At 39.1% G+C, this 15787-nt stretch overlaps 1 protein-coding gene across 1 annotated transcript in view; it reads right to left on the bottom strand.

The window, feature by feature from the left end:
• Positions 1-6572: 6572 nt before the first annotated feature.
• The window catches only part of si:dkey-112m2.1 (transmembrane protein 132C), a 241789-nt gene continuing 232574 nt past the window's right edge, over positions 6573-15787 (bottom strand). The window contains exons 8-10 of the mRNA XM_011481983.4: positions 15287-15593; positions 9360-9551; positions 6573-8854 (exon numbers count right to left, since the gene is read on the bottom strand). Of these exons, the coding sequence (XP_011480285.1) occupies positions 7775-8854; positions 9360-9551; positions 15287-15593 (1579 nt within the window). The 3' untranslated portion in view covers positions 6573-7774. The remainder of the gene's footprint in view (positions 8855-9359; positions 9552-15286; positions 15594-15787) is intronic.

Below are 15787 nucleotides of genomic sequence, written 5' to 3'. Positions count from 1 at the left end.
ACAATGCATCACAATATATCACAAAATTGATTTGTTGATTTTATCTCTTATTGAGTAAAGCGTCACCTTGAAACAGCATTTTGCTTCTTGTAGTTCCTTCATGTCAGGAAAAATACAGCTTTTTCTCTGTTGGAAGTGTTCATTAATAATGTAGTAAATATGGTAATGTTTTATCAGGGCTGACAGTCTCTTGTTTTTGCGCTCTTTACTTGCATCTGTTGACAGAGAGATACCTGCCTTCTGCTAGATGCCTCTCTTTATTAAAGTCAGGCAAAAACTAATTCAGAATTGAAGCGTGCCAACTCTGATACCTTCTGAAATGTTTTGTTTTTCATTGAACATGAGTAACTTAATGTCATCCCTGATTCTAGTCTGATGCCCCTTCTGTTGTAGAAACATCTGAGATTTTTCCTAAACACTCCCGTTGTAGTAAGACAGAATACATGTGTCTGAACGAGAGGGATCAAGGTAGAAGCGTTAGGTTACAGGGGGCTGAGGTGAAGAAGGTGCAGGAGTTTAAGTACTTGGGGTCAACAGTTCAGTGTGATGGGGAGTGTGGAAAAGAGGTGAAGAGGCGAGTGCAGGCAGGTTGGAGCAGGTGGAGGAAAGTGTCAGGAGTGTTGTGTGACAGAAGAGTGTCAGCAAGACTCAAAGGAAAGGTGTACAAGACAGTGGTGAGACCAGCTCTGCTCTATGGGTTAGAGACGGTAGCAGTGAGACAGAGACAAGAGGCTGAGATGGAGGTAGCGGAGATGAAGATGTTGAGGTTCTCCTTAGACAGGTTAGACAGGATAAGGATAAGGAACGAGTACATCAGAGGGACGGCTCATGTTGCCTGTGTTAGCGACAAAGTCAGAGAAGCCAGACTGAGATGGTTTGGACATGTTCAGAGGAGGGATAGTGTATATATTGGTAGAAGGATGTTGGAGATGGAGCTGCCTGGCAGGAGGGCAAGAGGACGGCCAAAGAGGAGATACATGGATGTCTTAACAGAGGACATGAAGTTGGCTAATGTTAGGGTAGAAGATGTCCATGATAGAGTGAGGTGGAAAAGGATGATTCGCTGTGGCGACCCCTGACGGGAAAAGCCGAAAGAGAAAGAAGACTCCCAAACCTGTGTTCTACACAGGATGGACACTCCTGAAAAGTCCTTACCTTCTTGACCCTTCAACGCTGAAGCTTTAGCTCATTCTTTTGACTGTCGTAACTCAACCTTTCGCGCAATTAACATAATTACCGGTGGATTCTGAAGTATAGAACTGTCATAAAATGTCGGAGATTCTGACAGGCTGTGGCTTCTCCTGGAGGCCTCCTTCTCTCTGAGGTCTCCTGTGAGAGTCACAGCTGCATGCAATCCTCATTAGGTCCCTATTTAAGATGTGGCTTTTGTGTGCTCTGTGCCTGAGCGTCTTTGAACCTGACCTGGATTGTTTTTTGGTTTGTCCTCTCAAGACATTAAACCTTGGTTATGTTGTGAATCTGTGTTGTGTCCTCTCTGCTCCTGGGTTTCTCCCCTGGTCATTCTGTCACAAGAACAGCACCCTTGCACTGATATGCAACATTTTACGGAAATGAAGTGATTATGCAATCCACTTAAATCAGCTCATTCTGATGCAGAGAAAAGCGTCTTTTGTATGTCGGCTTTGCACCAACATGCATCTCTTTACGTTAATGTGTTGCATAACGTTGCAAAGATGATATAAAAGATGCTTTTCTCCATGCCAGAATCAGCTGAACAACTTAAAATTACACCAGTCTGAAACTAACCACATACAAATCTTTTCCTCTGATACACACCCACAAAACCCAATTTGTGCACAAATCCGATGTGAGACTCTTTTCACTTCTCCCACATTCATGTGGAAGTGATGCATGTAACCCTTGTGCTATCCTAGGTACTTCAACATTGGGAGTTGGGTCATCTAGACCCACTAGAAAGTGAACTGCACCTTTTTTCTTCAATGATTTGTGAACTTCACTGGTGTCCATAGATTACATGAAATCTTTCCACCTTTATCCACCTTTGTCATGGTAGGGAGAACATGTCAGTTTAAGGGTGTGGTCATGTAAGGTAGCACAAGGGTTAAATACTGCTGCAATGCTTGGTCATCAGCTTTTTTTTTTTTTTCAATAGCCGCTTTAAATTTATGGGGGAACTGGGAAAATCATTTGTTCCGGACTGAGTCCAGTTAATTTGATCTGAATCGAGTCCTGAACCAAGCGTTTGGTCTGTATTAGGACTGCCGTCAAGCTGACTTTCATGACCAAAGCTTGTAAACAAAACCATGAAGACCTCTTCTGTCATTGGCCAGGAACTACGAGAGCGGGTCAAAACAATAAGAGAAAGGCGGACATGTTACTCTCATGATGTACTTAGATTGAACATTTGTTCCAAATTTTCAGGGAAACTAACTCTGGTTCACTTTTAGCGAACCAATTGTGTCCAGTCTGAATACAACCTTAGATTGTGAATATTATCAAGGAAGAACTTGACATTTTCCCACATTCCAAAACAAACATGCCTTGATAATTAATACAAAAAAGTCTAAATGTGATGGTGAACTAAACTCAAAATGAAGACATATTTGTAAAATGGTTTCTTGTTATATCAGTGTGTTTTTCAACTTGCCTTAAATCTGCATAAAAAAGTGTAATGTCTGTTTGTTAATAAGAGTGTAAGCGTATTTCTACTTAATTACGACTGTTTTGACCCAATGCCAAAATGTACATGTGCAGAATGGCAGAGTGCAAGGAGAAAACCCACACATGCATGAGGAGAAGATGTAAACACCACACAGAAAGGTCCCAGCTGGGATTTGAACCAGTGGCTAAAATAAATTAATGTAAAAGTTTGTCATGGCTACATTTCTTGCTTCACTTGTTCCCATTTGTGCAGTAGCAAAAATGTCACTAAGAAAATGTTAATGTATAGAAGTGTGACTTTAGCCTTTTGACTTGAAAAACCTAATTTCTATATATTTACTTGCTTCCAAACTTATGTGCTAATCCACAAGTTTGCATAAACAGATCTTATTTCTTTTAACTCCAATCATTTGAAAAAGCTCTCCAACTGTTCTCTTCAACTTTCTGTATGTATGTGTGTGGGGGTGTTCATATGCTTCCACACCACATCCAATTAAATAAAAATACATGTTGATACATGTGTCCAGAACAACCAACAAAGAGGAACTCGCATGGCAAAAGCAGCAGTTAGTTCCAATGATTTCTAAAATCTTTTTGTTTTGATGCAAGAACTAGAAAAGGTGTCGCATGCATATCAATGATTATGAATTGTTTGAAAATGTTATCATTGCAACCTGTTGTTTCTTTAAAAAACCCTCTCTGATCATCTTTTGGTCTATTTTAAAAGCGTTCCCAGTGGTCTTATAGTTATAATTTTGCTGTTTTTAGCTTCTGAGTTGTGGGCTGGACTGTTTGCAACGAGCAATGCTGAAAGCTGTCTGTTTACACACTCTTCCGGTATAGCTTATAGCCCCTCACACTACCAAACTAACATTACGGTGCATCAAACCAGCGAGAAATATTAAGCTTGGACGAGGAAAACAAAGACGGACATGGATCTATTTGTCTGCAAGTAGATGCATCAGAAAAGAGCGGAGTTTGCGAGTTTCTCCTTTGAAAGCAAATATGATATTCTCCACACTGGATTTTTTCCATCTGCTCCTGATTCACATCGATTTGAATAAAGAAATACTCAAATGCAGTTTTAACCTTAGTTTTCCTTGTTTACAGCATGTCCTCCATCATCAGAAGAAATGCTACAAGAACATGTTAAAAATACAATTTTTATCAGAGTGGGTCTTTAAGTATGTTTTTTAAACATCCATTTATGAAAGAGAACGATGTATTGAGTACGAACTAAATTGCAATGTGGCTGAGGTGGCAGTTGGGGTTTAGTTTTCGTAGAAGTGCACTTATACTATACGTGGTCCTTTACTGTGTTTCCACTTTTACAAACTGACAAGCTCTCAATGAGAGGTGTATTCAGGTTCAAATACATTTTAAAGGCAATCCTATACATGGGATTTTCCTAAACTGCATATCAACTCTGCTAATCATTTGCGTGGTCACAGAAATGTCAAACGAGAGCGCACTATTGTAGCTCTGGCATCTCTTTTATTTTTGTGTGCAAATACTATATCTATTCTGGCTTTCAACCTTGGGTATAAACCTGAAAGATGGTTGTTACCTACTTTGAACTTAGCTTTGTCTTTTACTTATCTTTCTGCTGCTCGGCGGAGTTGTTAGCAGAAATTTTTGTACATATTGCTTATACCGCTCAGGCACAATGCAATTTACGGTATTCAAAACCAAGGCTACCTCAAAGTTTTGATAGAAGGAATGCAAAAAAAACATTTGATCAAAGCAAAAAATGACATTATTTAGGACTACAAAACATCAGCAAGAAAACCATTGATAATACGCCACAGTGGTTTATTATCTTGCAGTGCTCACAAAGTAGAGGAAAAGGCACATGTGCAGGCCCTCCTGACGTTTGCCAACGAGCACCACAGAGTAATTGGGAGAAAATACTGTGGTCAGATGAGACCAACATTGAGCTCTTTGGCATCTACTCAATCGTCGTGTTTGGAGGAAGAGAGACGCTGCCTCTGACTTTAAGAACATCGTCCCCACTGTCAAGCACGGAAGTGGAAACATTATGGTTTGAGGGTGTATTTCTGCGCAGGGCCACTACACTGTGTCAGTGGGATGATGGACGGAGCCATGTCATGTCAAATCATGGGTGAGAAGTTCCTTCCCTCTGCCAGAAGGCAAAAAATGGGTGGTGGATGGGTCTTTTAACAAAATTATGACCCAAAACATACAGCCATGACAACTAAGGAATGGCTGAAGAAGAAGGATATCAATTTCATGGTGTGTGCCGATCTTAATCCTATAGAAATCCTATAGAGAGAGTTGAAGTTCAGAGTTGCCAAGCGACAGCCATCAAATCCCAGTGATCCACATTTTAGTGATTCATTTGCAAGGAAGAGTTGACCAAAATACCTCCTGATATATGCAGAAACCTGTTCATCATCTAAAAGAAACGGCTGACCTCTGTGCCTGATAATTAGGGTTTTGCCAAAAAGTACAAAGTCTTTTCTGCCAGGGGGGTCATTTGTAAACAAATCTACTTTTATGGTGACACAACTTCAATTTCTTTTTCTGGGGGCAAATCCACATAATCAGCATATTTGTAAATTAAAACATAGAAAATATTCTAGAAAGTAATGAACTAAAAGCCACTTAAAATAAGCTAAAACAAGAGAATTATAAAGTTTTGCTATTTGTTTTGATCAGAACTAGTCATTTTGGAACAGCATGATATTGAGGAATTAGTGTCCAATCTTAATCAGTAAACACACAAGTTTTGCAACATTACTTTGAAACATTTGTAGTTTAGTCAATGCTACTTAGAGGGACAAGGCAAATCTAAAAAATGTGTTAATTTGAAGTAAATTTCTATTCAAAAAAATCCTCCAAGGTGTTTCACTGCAGGAACAGTGCTTAAAGTAATTCTATTCTGTGAAATTATGTTTCTGAAAGAATTCCAAAAACAACACGAAAAAATAAAACCCTTAGTCTTATCTGAATTTAGCAGAAGAACATTGGAAGTCATCCAAGTCTTTATATCTTTAAGACCTGTTTGAAGTCTTTTTTTTATCTCAGAAGCATGTACACATGTACAAAGGAATAAGTGGGAAGAACTCCTGGTAGGTTGCGAAGCTTATTTGATTTTCTGCAAAGAAAATCTTTAAAAACCAAACAAACATACTTTTGTCTGGTAAGAAGAAGAGGAAAACAGCAGTAAAAAGGTTGAGTGTCTCAGGTGTAGAAGGTAGCTGGTGGGATCCAAGCTTTTGAATGAACTCTATTTTAACTGTAGTCCTTTTCAGCTCAGCGTGACGCAGTTTAACAAAGAAAAAAGGAGATTTTCCTCCACCTCGCCATCTTGGTGTGAATGGATGTCTTTGTTCCTGTTTACTGCAAGACAGTGTACATAGTGGCTGTGTGACACGGTCTTCAACAAGACAAAAAATAAGAAAACTTTTCTTGAAACAAGAAACTTTTAAAAAGTTTCAGTTTTAGCAGTGAAGACAACTTCAAAGTGCTTTTTTTTCACAAAAATGCTCCCAAGTATATATTAAAAAACAGGGGGGTTCCTTAAGTTAAGGAGAGTAAAAATATAAATGTGATGAAATTAAGGTTAAAATGAAAACAGCTGATACAAGTCACAAATCTCTTTCTGGAGTGTTATCACTTACATTTACTTTGTGCATTATTGTACAGCAGCTACACACATTAAATCAGGTTTTATGAAAAAAAAAACTAATATTTTTATAATCTATAAAATTATTACATCTGAGGGGAAGCTGAGCTCAAGGTGGTGCATTGCGTCCTGAGTTAATATTTTCCTCTTCAGCCCCAGCAGCCATACTGTCAACAACTACAATATTTAATGAAAGCAGCATCTCTGCACCTCCTAGATCCGTCAGAAAGACAGAACAGAGCAGGCAGAACAGAGGAGACCAATGAATCCCAAAGACAAATAAGAGTCACCTTCAATTTTAATAAGTCAGCAGCCAATTTTCAAACAGAGACACAGTAGAAAAGGATGAACTTGACTAATACCGCCATACAACAAAAGAGGGTAATAGATCAGATATGGTCATTGATTTCACAGTTTTTCATAACTCTTTTATAAATTGTCATAACTCCTTTACTAGGATCCAAAATGGCATATACACTTTTCCTCATCTTTTTTTTTCCTGCTAATTTCGACCAAACTAATTGTGGTGTGATTGTCTTGATACTCACAATTATGCAGATGGATATAATTTGTTCTGACATAATTGCGACATTTGATTTTGTACAGACAAGCCTACGTGATGTGACATACACAAAGGGGGAGGAGCAGTCATCACAAAGAAAATCAACAATTTATGATAAAAAGAAATTTGGGAACATTAAAAAAAATTAAATAACAGTAATAAACAATTTCAAGTCTTCACATTGTGAATGGTTGTGACATGTCTCCAAGCGAACACGTTTTTAAGTTATCTACACTTTCTGAGTCTGTGTACCAGACCGGACACATATTCTTCCCCTTATGTAAGGTCATGCACAGATCTGCTTCCTGGAGACTGGAGAAAAACAAAATGTAAAGCAAAACAAAACAAAACAATTAATTAAATAAAAACACTTTACGAGATGTTACTACACATAGTATCAACAAATCAAACTTTACTTTTATATACAATAAAAAGTTGGTTTAAACTCCTGCTATAGAATCTATAACTGCCGGCATACGGTGAAGAAGATTCATCATATCTGGGGGGGAAAGTTAGAAAAGGAGTTCAAAAAGTACCAAAAAATGCTTTAGTAAAACAATAAAAACATTAAAATGTTAGATTTTGCATTGACAAAGAAATGGAAAATGAGAATTAACTTAAGACAAAACAAAATGAGAAAAAAAGCAACAAAACCATGATCACAATTCCCCCCCTTTCTTTTATCATGGTGTTAATTTGTCGTGGCAAAACGTGTCTGGGAAAATTGTTGCTTGACTCTATGTCAAAATTGTCATTGAAACACCAGTAGCTGAGTCCACTATTCTATTTTAATGGCGAGATGGACAAATAAAGAACAGCCACATGTTTGTTTCCTCACCCCCTTTTTTTCCCTCTTCTTCCGTTTTCTAAAGGCATCCAGGTGAGTTTCTGTGTAGTTCGTTGAAAACACCCCGTACCTCTTATGCAGTGTTCTTAATTGCATTCTCGTTAAGCTTTTCCATGTAGTTTCTAAGATCCTTTGAGTCCCCAAGCTCAATGTCTGGACAGACCCATTTTATCTCACTGGTCTGCACCAGCGCTAGTGGGCTGAGTACTGGGCATCCATTACTGGACTTTACGTTTGAGAAAGTAGTGAACTTCACCCTCTTTCTCTTGGTAGTGGGCGAGTTAAGTGACTCACTCCGGTGATCCTTTCCACTCGAGCTACATCCACCTCCGCTGGTACGACCATGCTGCACGCTCCCATTTAATAATTGACTACCCTCCTCCAGCGTTCCGCTCAGCTCCTCCTGCTGCTGCTGCAGACACAGCCCCTCTTCTTGTCCGAGCCAGACCCAGTCGTGGGCATGAGGCATCGTCTCCGGGGCTTCCAGAGAGAGCTGCTTGTTACGGTATTTATACGCGTAAGAGATGCAGTTGATGAGAAAAACCAAAATGGCCAGGCAAAAGACGCCAAGCAGGGCGTACATTCCGATCTCCAAATCCGTCAGGCCTCGTCGTGACGGCAGCAAGTCCTCGTCAGTGCTGCGGCTTCGGGGGAGCTCAGCCTGGTTTGGGTATTCAGAGAACTGATTTGGGACCCTTGCTCCCCTGTCCGCCGATAAACGGCCCCCATTGGGCTTCATTGGAACCTGGCCCCTGATGGTAGTGGCTCCACGGTTTATCAATCCAGTGTCCATGTCAGATATAGATCCCCCGTAATATGGAGGATCTGGACGTGTTCTTCTGTCTCCTGGTTGTCTGTATTGCTCCTCAGATTGACCAAACCTCACCTGAACATTTACGATGCCGGTGGCCAAAACTGTACGCCGTTTGCCCTTCTGACAGACCTCTGATGAGCTCATTTCAACACGAACAAGCAAACCTTGACCTTCTTCCTTGGCTACGACAATGGGCCACTTCCACGCTTCGCTGCGTTGCACTTCCACCACCTGTTCATCCAAAGAGGTGGCTGCCAGGGTAAAATGAGCCGCGTTGTAGTTGTCCAATGGAGTCATGGATCCATCACTAAACTGGAGCCAAGAACTGATGAGAGCCTCCTGTGTAAACAGACACAGAGCCAAACTCAAATTGGTAACAGCAGTAAAACAGAGAAAATCACTGCAAATTACTGACCAAAAAAAAAATCAATTTAAATGTGAAAGGACCTAAAAAAAACACTAGAAAATACAAGAGAGGGACACATGGGGGAGAAAAAGTAGCTTTTTATTGCAGCAAAAAGGTTAATTATAACAAATGGATGGACTGGATTTTTGCCTGAGTGCAAAATATTATTTTAGCAAGAGATGCAGCCTTCATTGGAAAATATAATTATACTAATAACGTAACAGCTCTGTGGGTGGGGATTGTAATCAAGGTGAAAGCTTTGCTTTACACGGTGTATCAGTTTAACGAATTCCAGTGGGTATTATAAACTACCTAATAATCCTGACTCAAGCCTGCTAAAGTTATCCCCAATTAACTCACATCTCTCTGAGAGAAAATTGCTTAATACTCTGAATAAATATTTAGACTTTTAATTTAGAAAGTTTGACCGTACTCTACCTGCTTAGGGGATTCCATGACTTCCTGTGTTGCCGCAGTGGCAACGATTGCCCTGTTGCTCCCGGGACTGAGTTGCAACGATAGAGAAAGTCCAGACACCAACTGCACTCCGAGCTCTGTCACACTCACTTTATCATCCATGACCCGGATGCTCCTCTCAGCCAAGACTGTAGATGTCAGAGGGGAAAGCACCTGGAGAAGAAAAAAAAACAGAGCTGCTTTTTAAGCATGTTTCATCCAAGAATCAAACCATTAAGCCCGTAAATACAAAGGCAATGATTCAAATGGAGTTTTTTTTTTTTTTTTTTGCATTTGTGTGTTTTGCAGTAGGTCAAACCCCTGTATTTGAAAAAAATACAAGCTAAAGTAATGTAGCTGCCTAAAAAATAAAACAAATTGCATTGTACTGCACGTGCAAAACCAAGACGTACATGAATCTTGTCATCTACAAGTGGATGCATCAGAATGGAGCAGAGCAGGAAGCTTGTGGTCCACCAATTTTTTGTCTGCTCCTAATTTGCAACAATTTGAATAAAGAAAAATTCAGAAATGCAACTTCAACCTTCGTTTTCTTTATACATGTCGTCCATCATGAGAGAAAGGCCATGTGTTAAAAATACCAAAACATGATTTTCATTTGGGTTAATGTTTTTATTGCAGTTGTGTTTGGGGCAAATAGTGACCTCTAAAATACCGATGTGTAATAAAATATGTCAAACTTCTGATGGCAATAAGGACAAAATGATATACTGTGCACTTTCCTATAAACAGCTGATGAAGCTTTTATGTCCTTTTGCATCAGAATTCGTAAAAACTGATATAAAAGTCAGACTTTTTGTCTAAGAAACGAAAACTAAAACACAAAATGCATACAAAAATCATTTAAAAACAAGAGGATACAATACAAGATTTATCTTAAACCTCCAAAAAAACGTATATGTATTTAAATCCTGGTCGGAGTAGCGTGCGCTTTAACCTTTTGTGCTACCCGTTGTGTAAGCAGTCAGTGAAACCATTATAAGATTCCCTCCTTTCCGGTCCAATTACAGCTCCAGTCTCTCCTGTAGCCGCCCCCACATGGCTGCATTTACCAGCCATAATGAACTGTCAGCGCTGATCACTGCCTCATTTGTACAGCCCCATTTACTTGTTTTCCTGCCTTTGCTTTACCTCTTTGCACTTTCCCTTTTGCTCCCAACATAGCATTTTCTAATTTTCAATCGCTAAGAGTAAGTCCTTCGTAAAGGGCACATCTTTGAATGTGTCATCAAGAAGAATTGGTGCAAAAGAAAAAGTGGTGTTGATTTAGAACCTTTGTTGGAGAAAATTTTCAATCTTTAATTTAATGCAATAAAAAAATATGGCAAAAAAGATTTGTTTCATTTTAGCTTTTGGGTAAACCATTTTTTTTCCTGCGTCACAATTTCATTTTTGGATTTACCCAAACTGTACATTTTCATAAAATGAAGTTTTGTTGTTTCTTTACTAAAGCTAAAGGTGATGTCACACAGCCACTATGTACATTTTGCACAGAGGAAAACTAGTCATACGTGAATGGAAAAAGTGAGAAATGTTGTGGTCTGTAAGTAAAATTTTCACAGATGTATCACAAATTAACCACGTGAAAACCATGAAAGAAGTACGAATAAACCACGCAAAGAACACGTAAACCAATGTAAAAGCCAAATCTGGCCTTTAATTCGGGCGTCAATTACATAATTTTAACGTGATTGGTATGCGCAATATAAAAGTTATATATCCATGGCACATGCGTGAAAAGTCCATTAGACATTCATGGAACAGTCGTGGAAAGCCACAAATTTGCGGATGCTTCTTGCAAAAATCACGCACAATTGGATAAGATGTACGGAATAGTTGCATGTTAAGACTCTTTGGCCGAAACCCTCTGCGCACATTGCATTGCATTGCTGATCAGGACTTTCCCTTACTATTCTGTGCCTCTAAGTGTGCAGGCTTTATGGTTCTTTTACATTGTAGGATGCTGATTCTTTCTTCGACTTGATAGACACAGTAGATTGCTTTTCTTCTTCATACATTATTTGTTTTTCTTCTACCCCCCCATTACAGAATCAACTGCAAATTCTGCTTTTGGCCCTCATCCATAAACGTGACATTTTCCTAAAAAAGCTTCCAAATGCATCCAATTCCATACCCTCCCAATGTCCAAATTTACAGATTTCCTTATGCATTCCCCAATGAGAGCAATTACCTCCACAACCACCTTTCAATTCAAAGACAGTAGTCTAGTCCTTTATTATTTTAGTCCAGATCCAAGATGACCCTCAGTCCCTTAAAACCAGTAAAATCCAATCTTCTGATACTGATGTAAAGAAACCAACAATGACATAAAATCATTGCTATCTATACCATGTGCCTCTGACTCACAGGGTGACACTTCTGCAAAGGTTAGCTGTAGAATGTGTTGCACTATCCATTACACGTCAGAAACCGAGCGCTTAAATTGATTTATTTCTTCCTCCTGCAGTATTTTAATGATCCTATTACCAACTCAATAGCACTATGGGATTTTTCTTCATGGGTAGAGTCTTTGGAAATACTTGGCTTCGGCTTAAATGTCATGTCTTTAGGTGTGATGCTGAGCCCAAACAAGACTCTGATTGTGTTCTCTGTTTTAATTCATGAACACGGAACTCTATTAAAGTCCCACTCTAATCATCTTTTGATTTGTTTTAAAGGCGTTCCCAGCAGTATTTTAATTGTGATTCTGCCGTTTTTAGCCAAAAGCAAAAATGCTGTATTGTTGGTTCCTGCAGAGCGGCAGGAGTTTATTAGTAATTCATCGCTGAATTGTGGGATGGACCGTTGCCGTGCAGTAACCCGGCCCCCATTCCCCATCATCCATTCGTTTGTGTGCTCTTCCGCTAGCTTACAGCCCCTCACACCCTCAACCTAACAATACCGGTGAAACAAAAATAGTGAGCTATCATACTGTACAGTTCTGACAGAATATAGACACAATGGATTTGTGTGTGAGTAGTTCTTGATTTGTAACTCATACAATACATTTTGTGTGTGCTCTTGCAATTGTGTATTCACATGTACACTCGAACATCAAAGACTTACAATACAAATACAATACAATTTAAAATAAATAAATCAAATTCAAACTCGCACAACTTGAAACTACACCATTTTAAAATTAACTATGAATTCCAAAAGGCTCCTACTCATACAGATATTTAATTATTACACACTAATTGTCTCTATATTTGTGTGTAGAAGATGAGTTTAAATGCTGCTAGAATGGTGGGTCATAAGAGTTGTTCTTATCAACTGCTTTGAACCTTGATTGTGAATAATATATAATATCTAGTAAAAACTCGACACATGGATCGATCTATTTGTCTATAAGTAGATGCATCAGCACAGGGCGGAGCAGGGAGCTTGATGCCCACCAGCTGATTAAAATCGTTTTCCAACAGAGTTTTATCGTCTGTTCCTGATTCACCACGATTTGAATAAAGAAAAACTCAGAAATGCAATTTTAAACTTAATTTTCTTCATATACTATGTCCTCCATCATGAGAAAAAATTGTTCAAGAACAATTTCAAAACACAATTTTCAGAGTGGGTCTTTAAATACCATAAAACCGAAATTTTGCCAAATAAATCAGACCAAAAAAAGATCAAGAAGTTGGATTTTTGTAAATATATAAATCAGGGGTGCCCACACTTTTTTGCAATGCAAGCTACTTTTGAGGTGACAAGCTCTAAAAGATCTTCCTATACCTATACATATATATATATAGATAGATAGAGAGAGAGAAATCTATATAGATATAGCTGCATATATATGTATATATATATATGCACACAAAGTTCACTTTATATTCAACTTTAAAGACTTCTATCTTTAGACACAAATACTATGTTTATTTACTAAAGAGTTAAAAACTACACAGTGAGAGAACACAAATCTTTGTGAGGAGATAGATTTTTTGCGAGTATTATTATTATTGTTGGCAGTAGGTGCCGTGGCAGGATTCGTTTCCAATTGAGGAGCCACGCAAACCGGCCCAGGCCTCAATAAACGCTCATGTGGGCCAGAGTGGTCCTCCGTCGGGGATCCGACGTGCTGCGGTGCCGGCAGAAGCCCCGCTTGCATGCCCGGCTCAAATATGTCTACTTTGCTTATAAAACATGCATATGCTTATAAAAAAAGTTACTTAAAAGGAAAATTAGAAAAGCTTTGGAGCAAATGGCTGTGTTTGAAATTTTGAACTGCTTTTCACTGTTACAACAAAAAATCATCTGGCTACAGCTGTGAGAGGCAAAGCTTTCAAAAAAGAAAAAAAAAAACCTCAGCATGCAGCGGCTACTCGGTCGTGCAGAGCACACGGCGCTCTTCAATGCATAATAAGGAGCAGAAAACGATCCCAGTCCTGCTTGTGTTCCAACAATGTGTTGGGTTGTTGTGCCATCTTGTAAATGTCAGACTGATGTTGATTTACGATGCGAGCGCGACTAACGTGTTACCCAGAGCAAGGCCCTGATTGTATCATTAAAGAAATAGGATTGGGAGTATTTGTGCATGTGTGTGCATGCCCACGTGGCTGGAAGGAGCAGACTAAAAGGCAGAGAGAAGGAAAGGCCGCACAGGTGTCAGCTTTTATTGGATGTGCCATTAAAGCATGTCTTTCTGTCAGCCTCATGATGGGTTTAAGTGTTTATGCCCAAGTGAAATCGATTTGGCGGTTCTTGAATTTCTTCCTTTTGCACCTGCCAAATCTGGACTGTCTTACTCTGCAAACTCTCTTATGTGTCTTTGTCTGATGTTCTGCTAATCAAATGATCATTTATTCCTCGAGATGCACTGGTTTTTCTGGCAACTCAAACTCAAACGCTTAAATTTGTGTTTGGTATGTTATTTTTTTCTTGTACCAATGCTTCTTAGCGATAAATTTCAGTTGAATCACCTTTTAAAATGTGCCACATTTGTGAGTGACAAATTGGGTTGAACCAATAATACAGAATTGGCCACAATGTATCACAAGCTCAAATAGATTTTAAGAAGAAATACAGCTCAATAAGTTACTAGCAGAGAGGTTTGGGCAAAGTTTTCAGCCAAAATGCTCAACCTTGCAGTTTGTAGACGTGTTCCTTACAGATGTGGTAACATATAATGATAAACACAGGCTTAAAAAAACGTAAAATTCACTGCCTAGGCTTGTTATTTCATGGTAATAATTCACCAAACACATTTCCTGAATTTTTCTGATATATAAGAAATGGTGTGCACAAGGCAAGTTGTATTTTTGAGGATTTATTTTATTAATCCAAAACTTGTTTGATTATTGCCAAACTACCTATTAATGTTACCATTTAGGTTGTAAAAGTTGTGGAATTCCTTAAAGACTATTAGTGTGCAGAATTATGCAACTCAGTAAAAAAAAAAACAAGGCTATTCCTATGTCAGTTGTTTATTTTCACCTGTTAAAAAAAGTCTACGTGACCAATATAGCCACTTTGTTTTCAATAACAGTCAAGGCTCCCATTCCTGGAGTCATATAGTTTCTTGATCTGGTGGGAAGGAACATTTTGTGCAGGTGCGACCACAGCCTCCCAGACGCTTTATAGAAAGGTCTACTGTTTACCTTCATGCTTAAGGAATGGCCAAAAGTTCTCAATTGGGTTTAGGTCTTAGATATTTTGAGAGTTCTGCATGGCAAACTTTTTATAATTTTTCAATCAGTGAAATCCCTTTTTTTTGTCTCATTTTATTCTAATAAGAATCTGCCAAATAATTATGCACAACTTAATAGGATGTTGACCTCCTTAGGCCACACAGCCCTTCTCCCCTGCAAAAGTTGAGAACTGCTCTTTATGAGAAGCAAACTGTTTAAGTGCATAATCTTAAAGCCAAACATCTGATGAAAGTACAGAACCTGTAGTTTGGTGACTCCAGCACGACGTCCGATTAGCACTTGACCATTCAGCAGTTCCACGATACTTGGCTCCTCCACCCTCAAGAATTCCTTGACAAGTTGTGTCATGTCCACATGCCAGTCGCTACCAAGGAGGAAGTTCTGTTGACCCATCCCATCATCCTCTGGGACTCCTTTCATTTCCTCCAGATCAGCCACAAACTGAGTGAGGACACGCAGAGTGGTGCTCTGGTACTGAGGTCCGCAGGAGTTCTCCGTCCGGTCATCTGCCGCATTCCCGTCTTTGCTGTCGGTAACTCTCTCATACCTGAAGGCAAAAAGAAGAAAGCTGTTAAGCAACAGATAGAGAGCAGAGAGACTAAAAAACCACCACACATGACTGTTTGCTAGGTAACAACCTCCGGAGGCTCTTCGCTTTACACATTTGCAGAAGTTCTATTTCAGTTGCTTTGTGTCACAATAATTGGTTTGGGTTTTTTCTCCAAGATAAAAGTCGATAAA

The sequence above is a fragment of the Oryzias latipes genome, chromosome 12 (assembly GCF_053564925.1).
Source record: "Oryzias latipes strain Hd-rR chromosome 12, Olatipes_Hd-rR_3.1".
Lineage (NCBI taxonomy): Eukaryota > Metazoa > Chordata > Actinopteri > Beloniformes > Adrianichthyidae > Oryzias > Oryzias latipes.
Note: the sequence above shows the minus strand (reverse complement) of the source record. Positions and strands in the feature narration are given on the sequence as shown.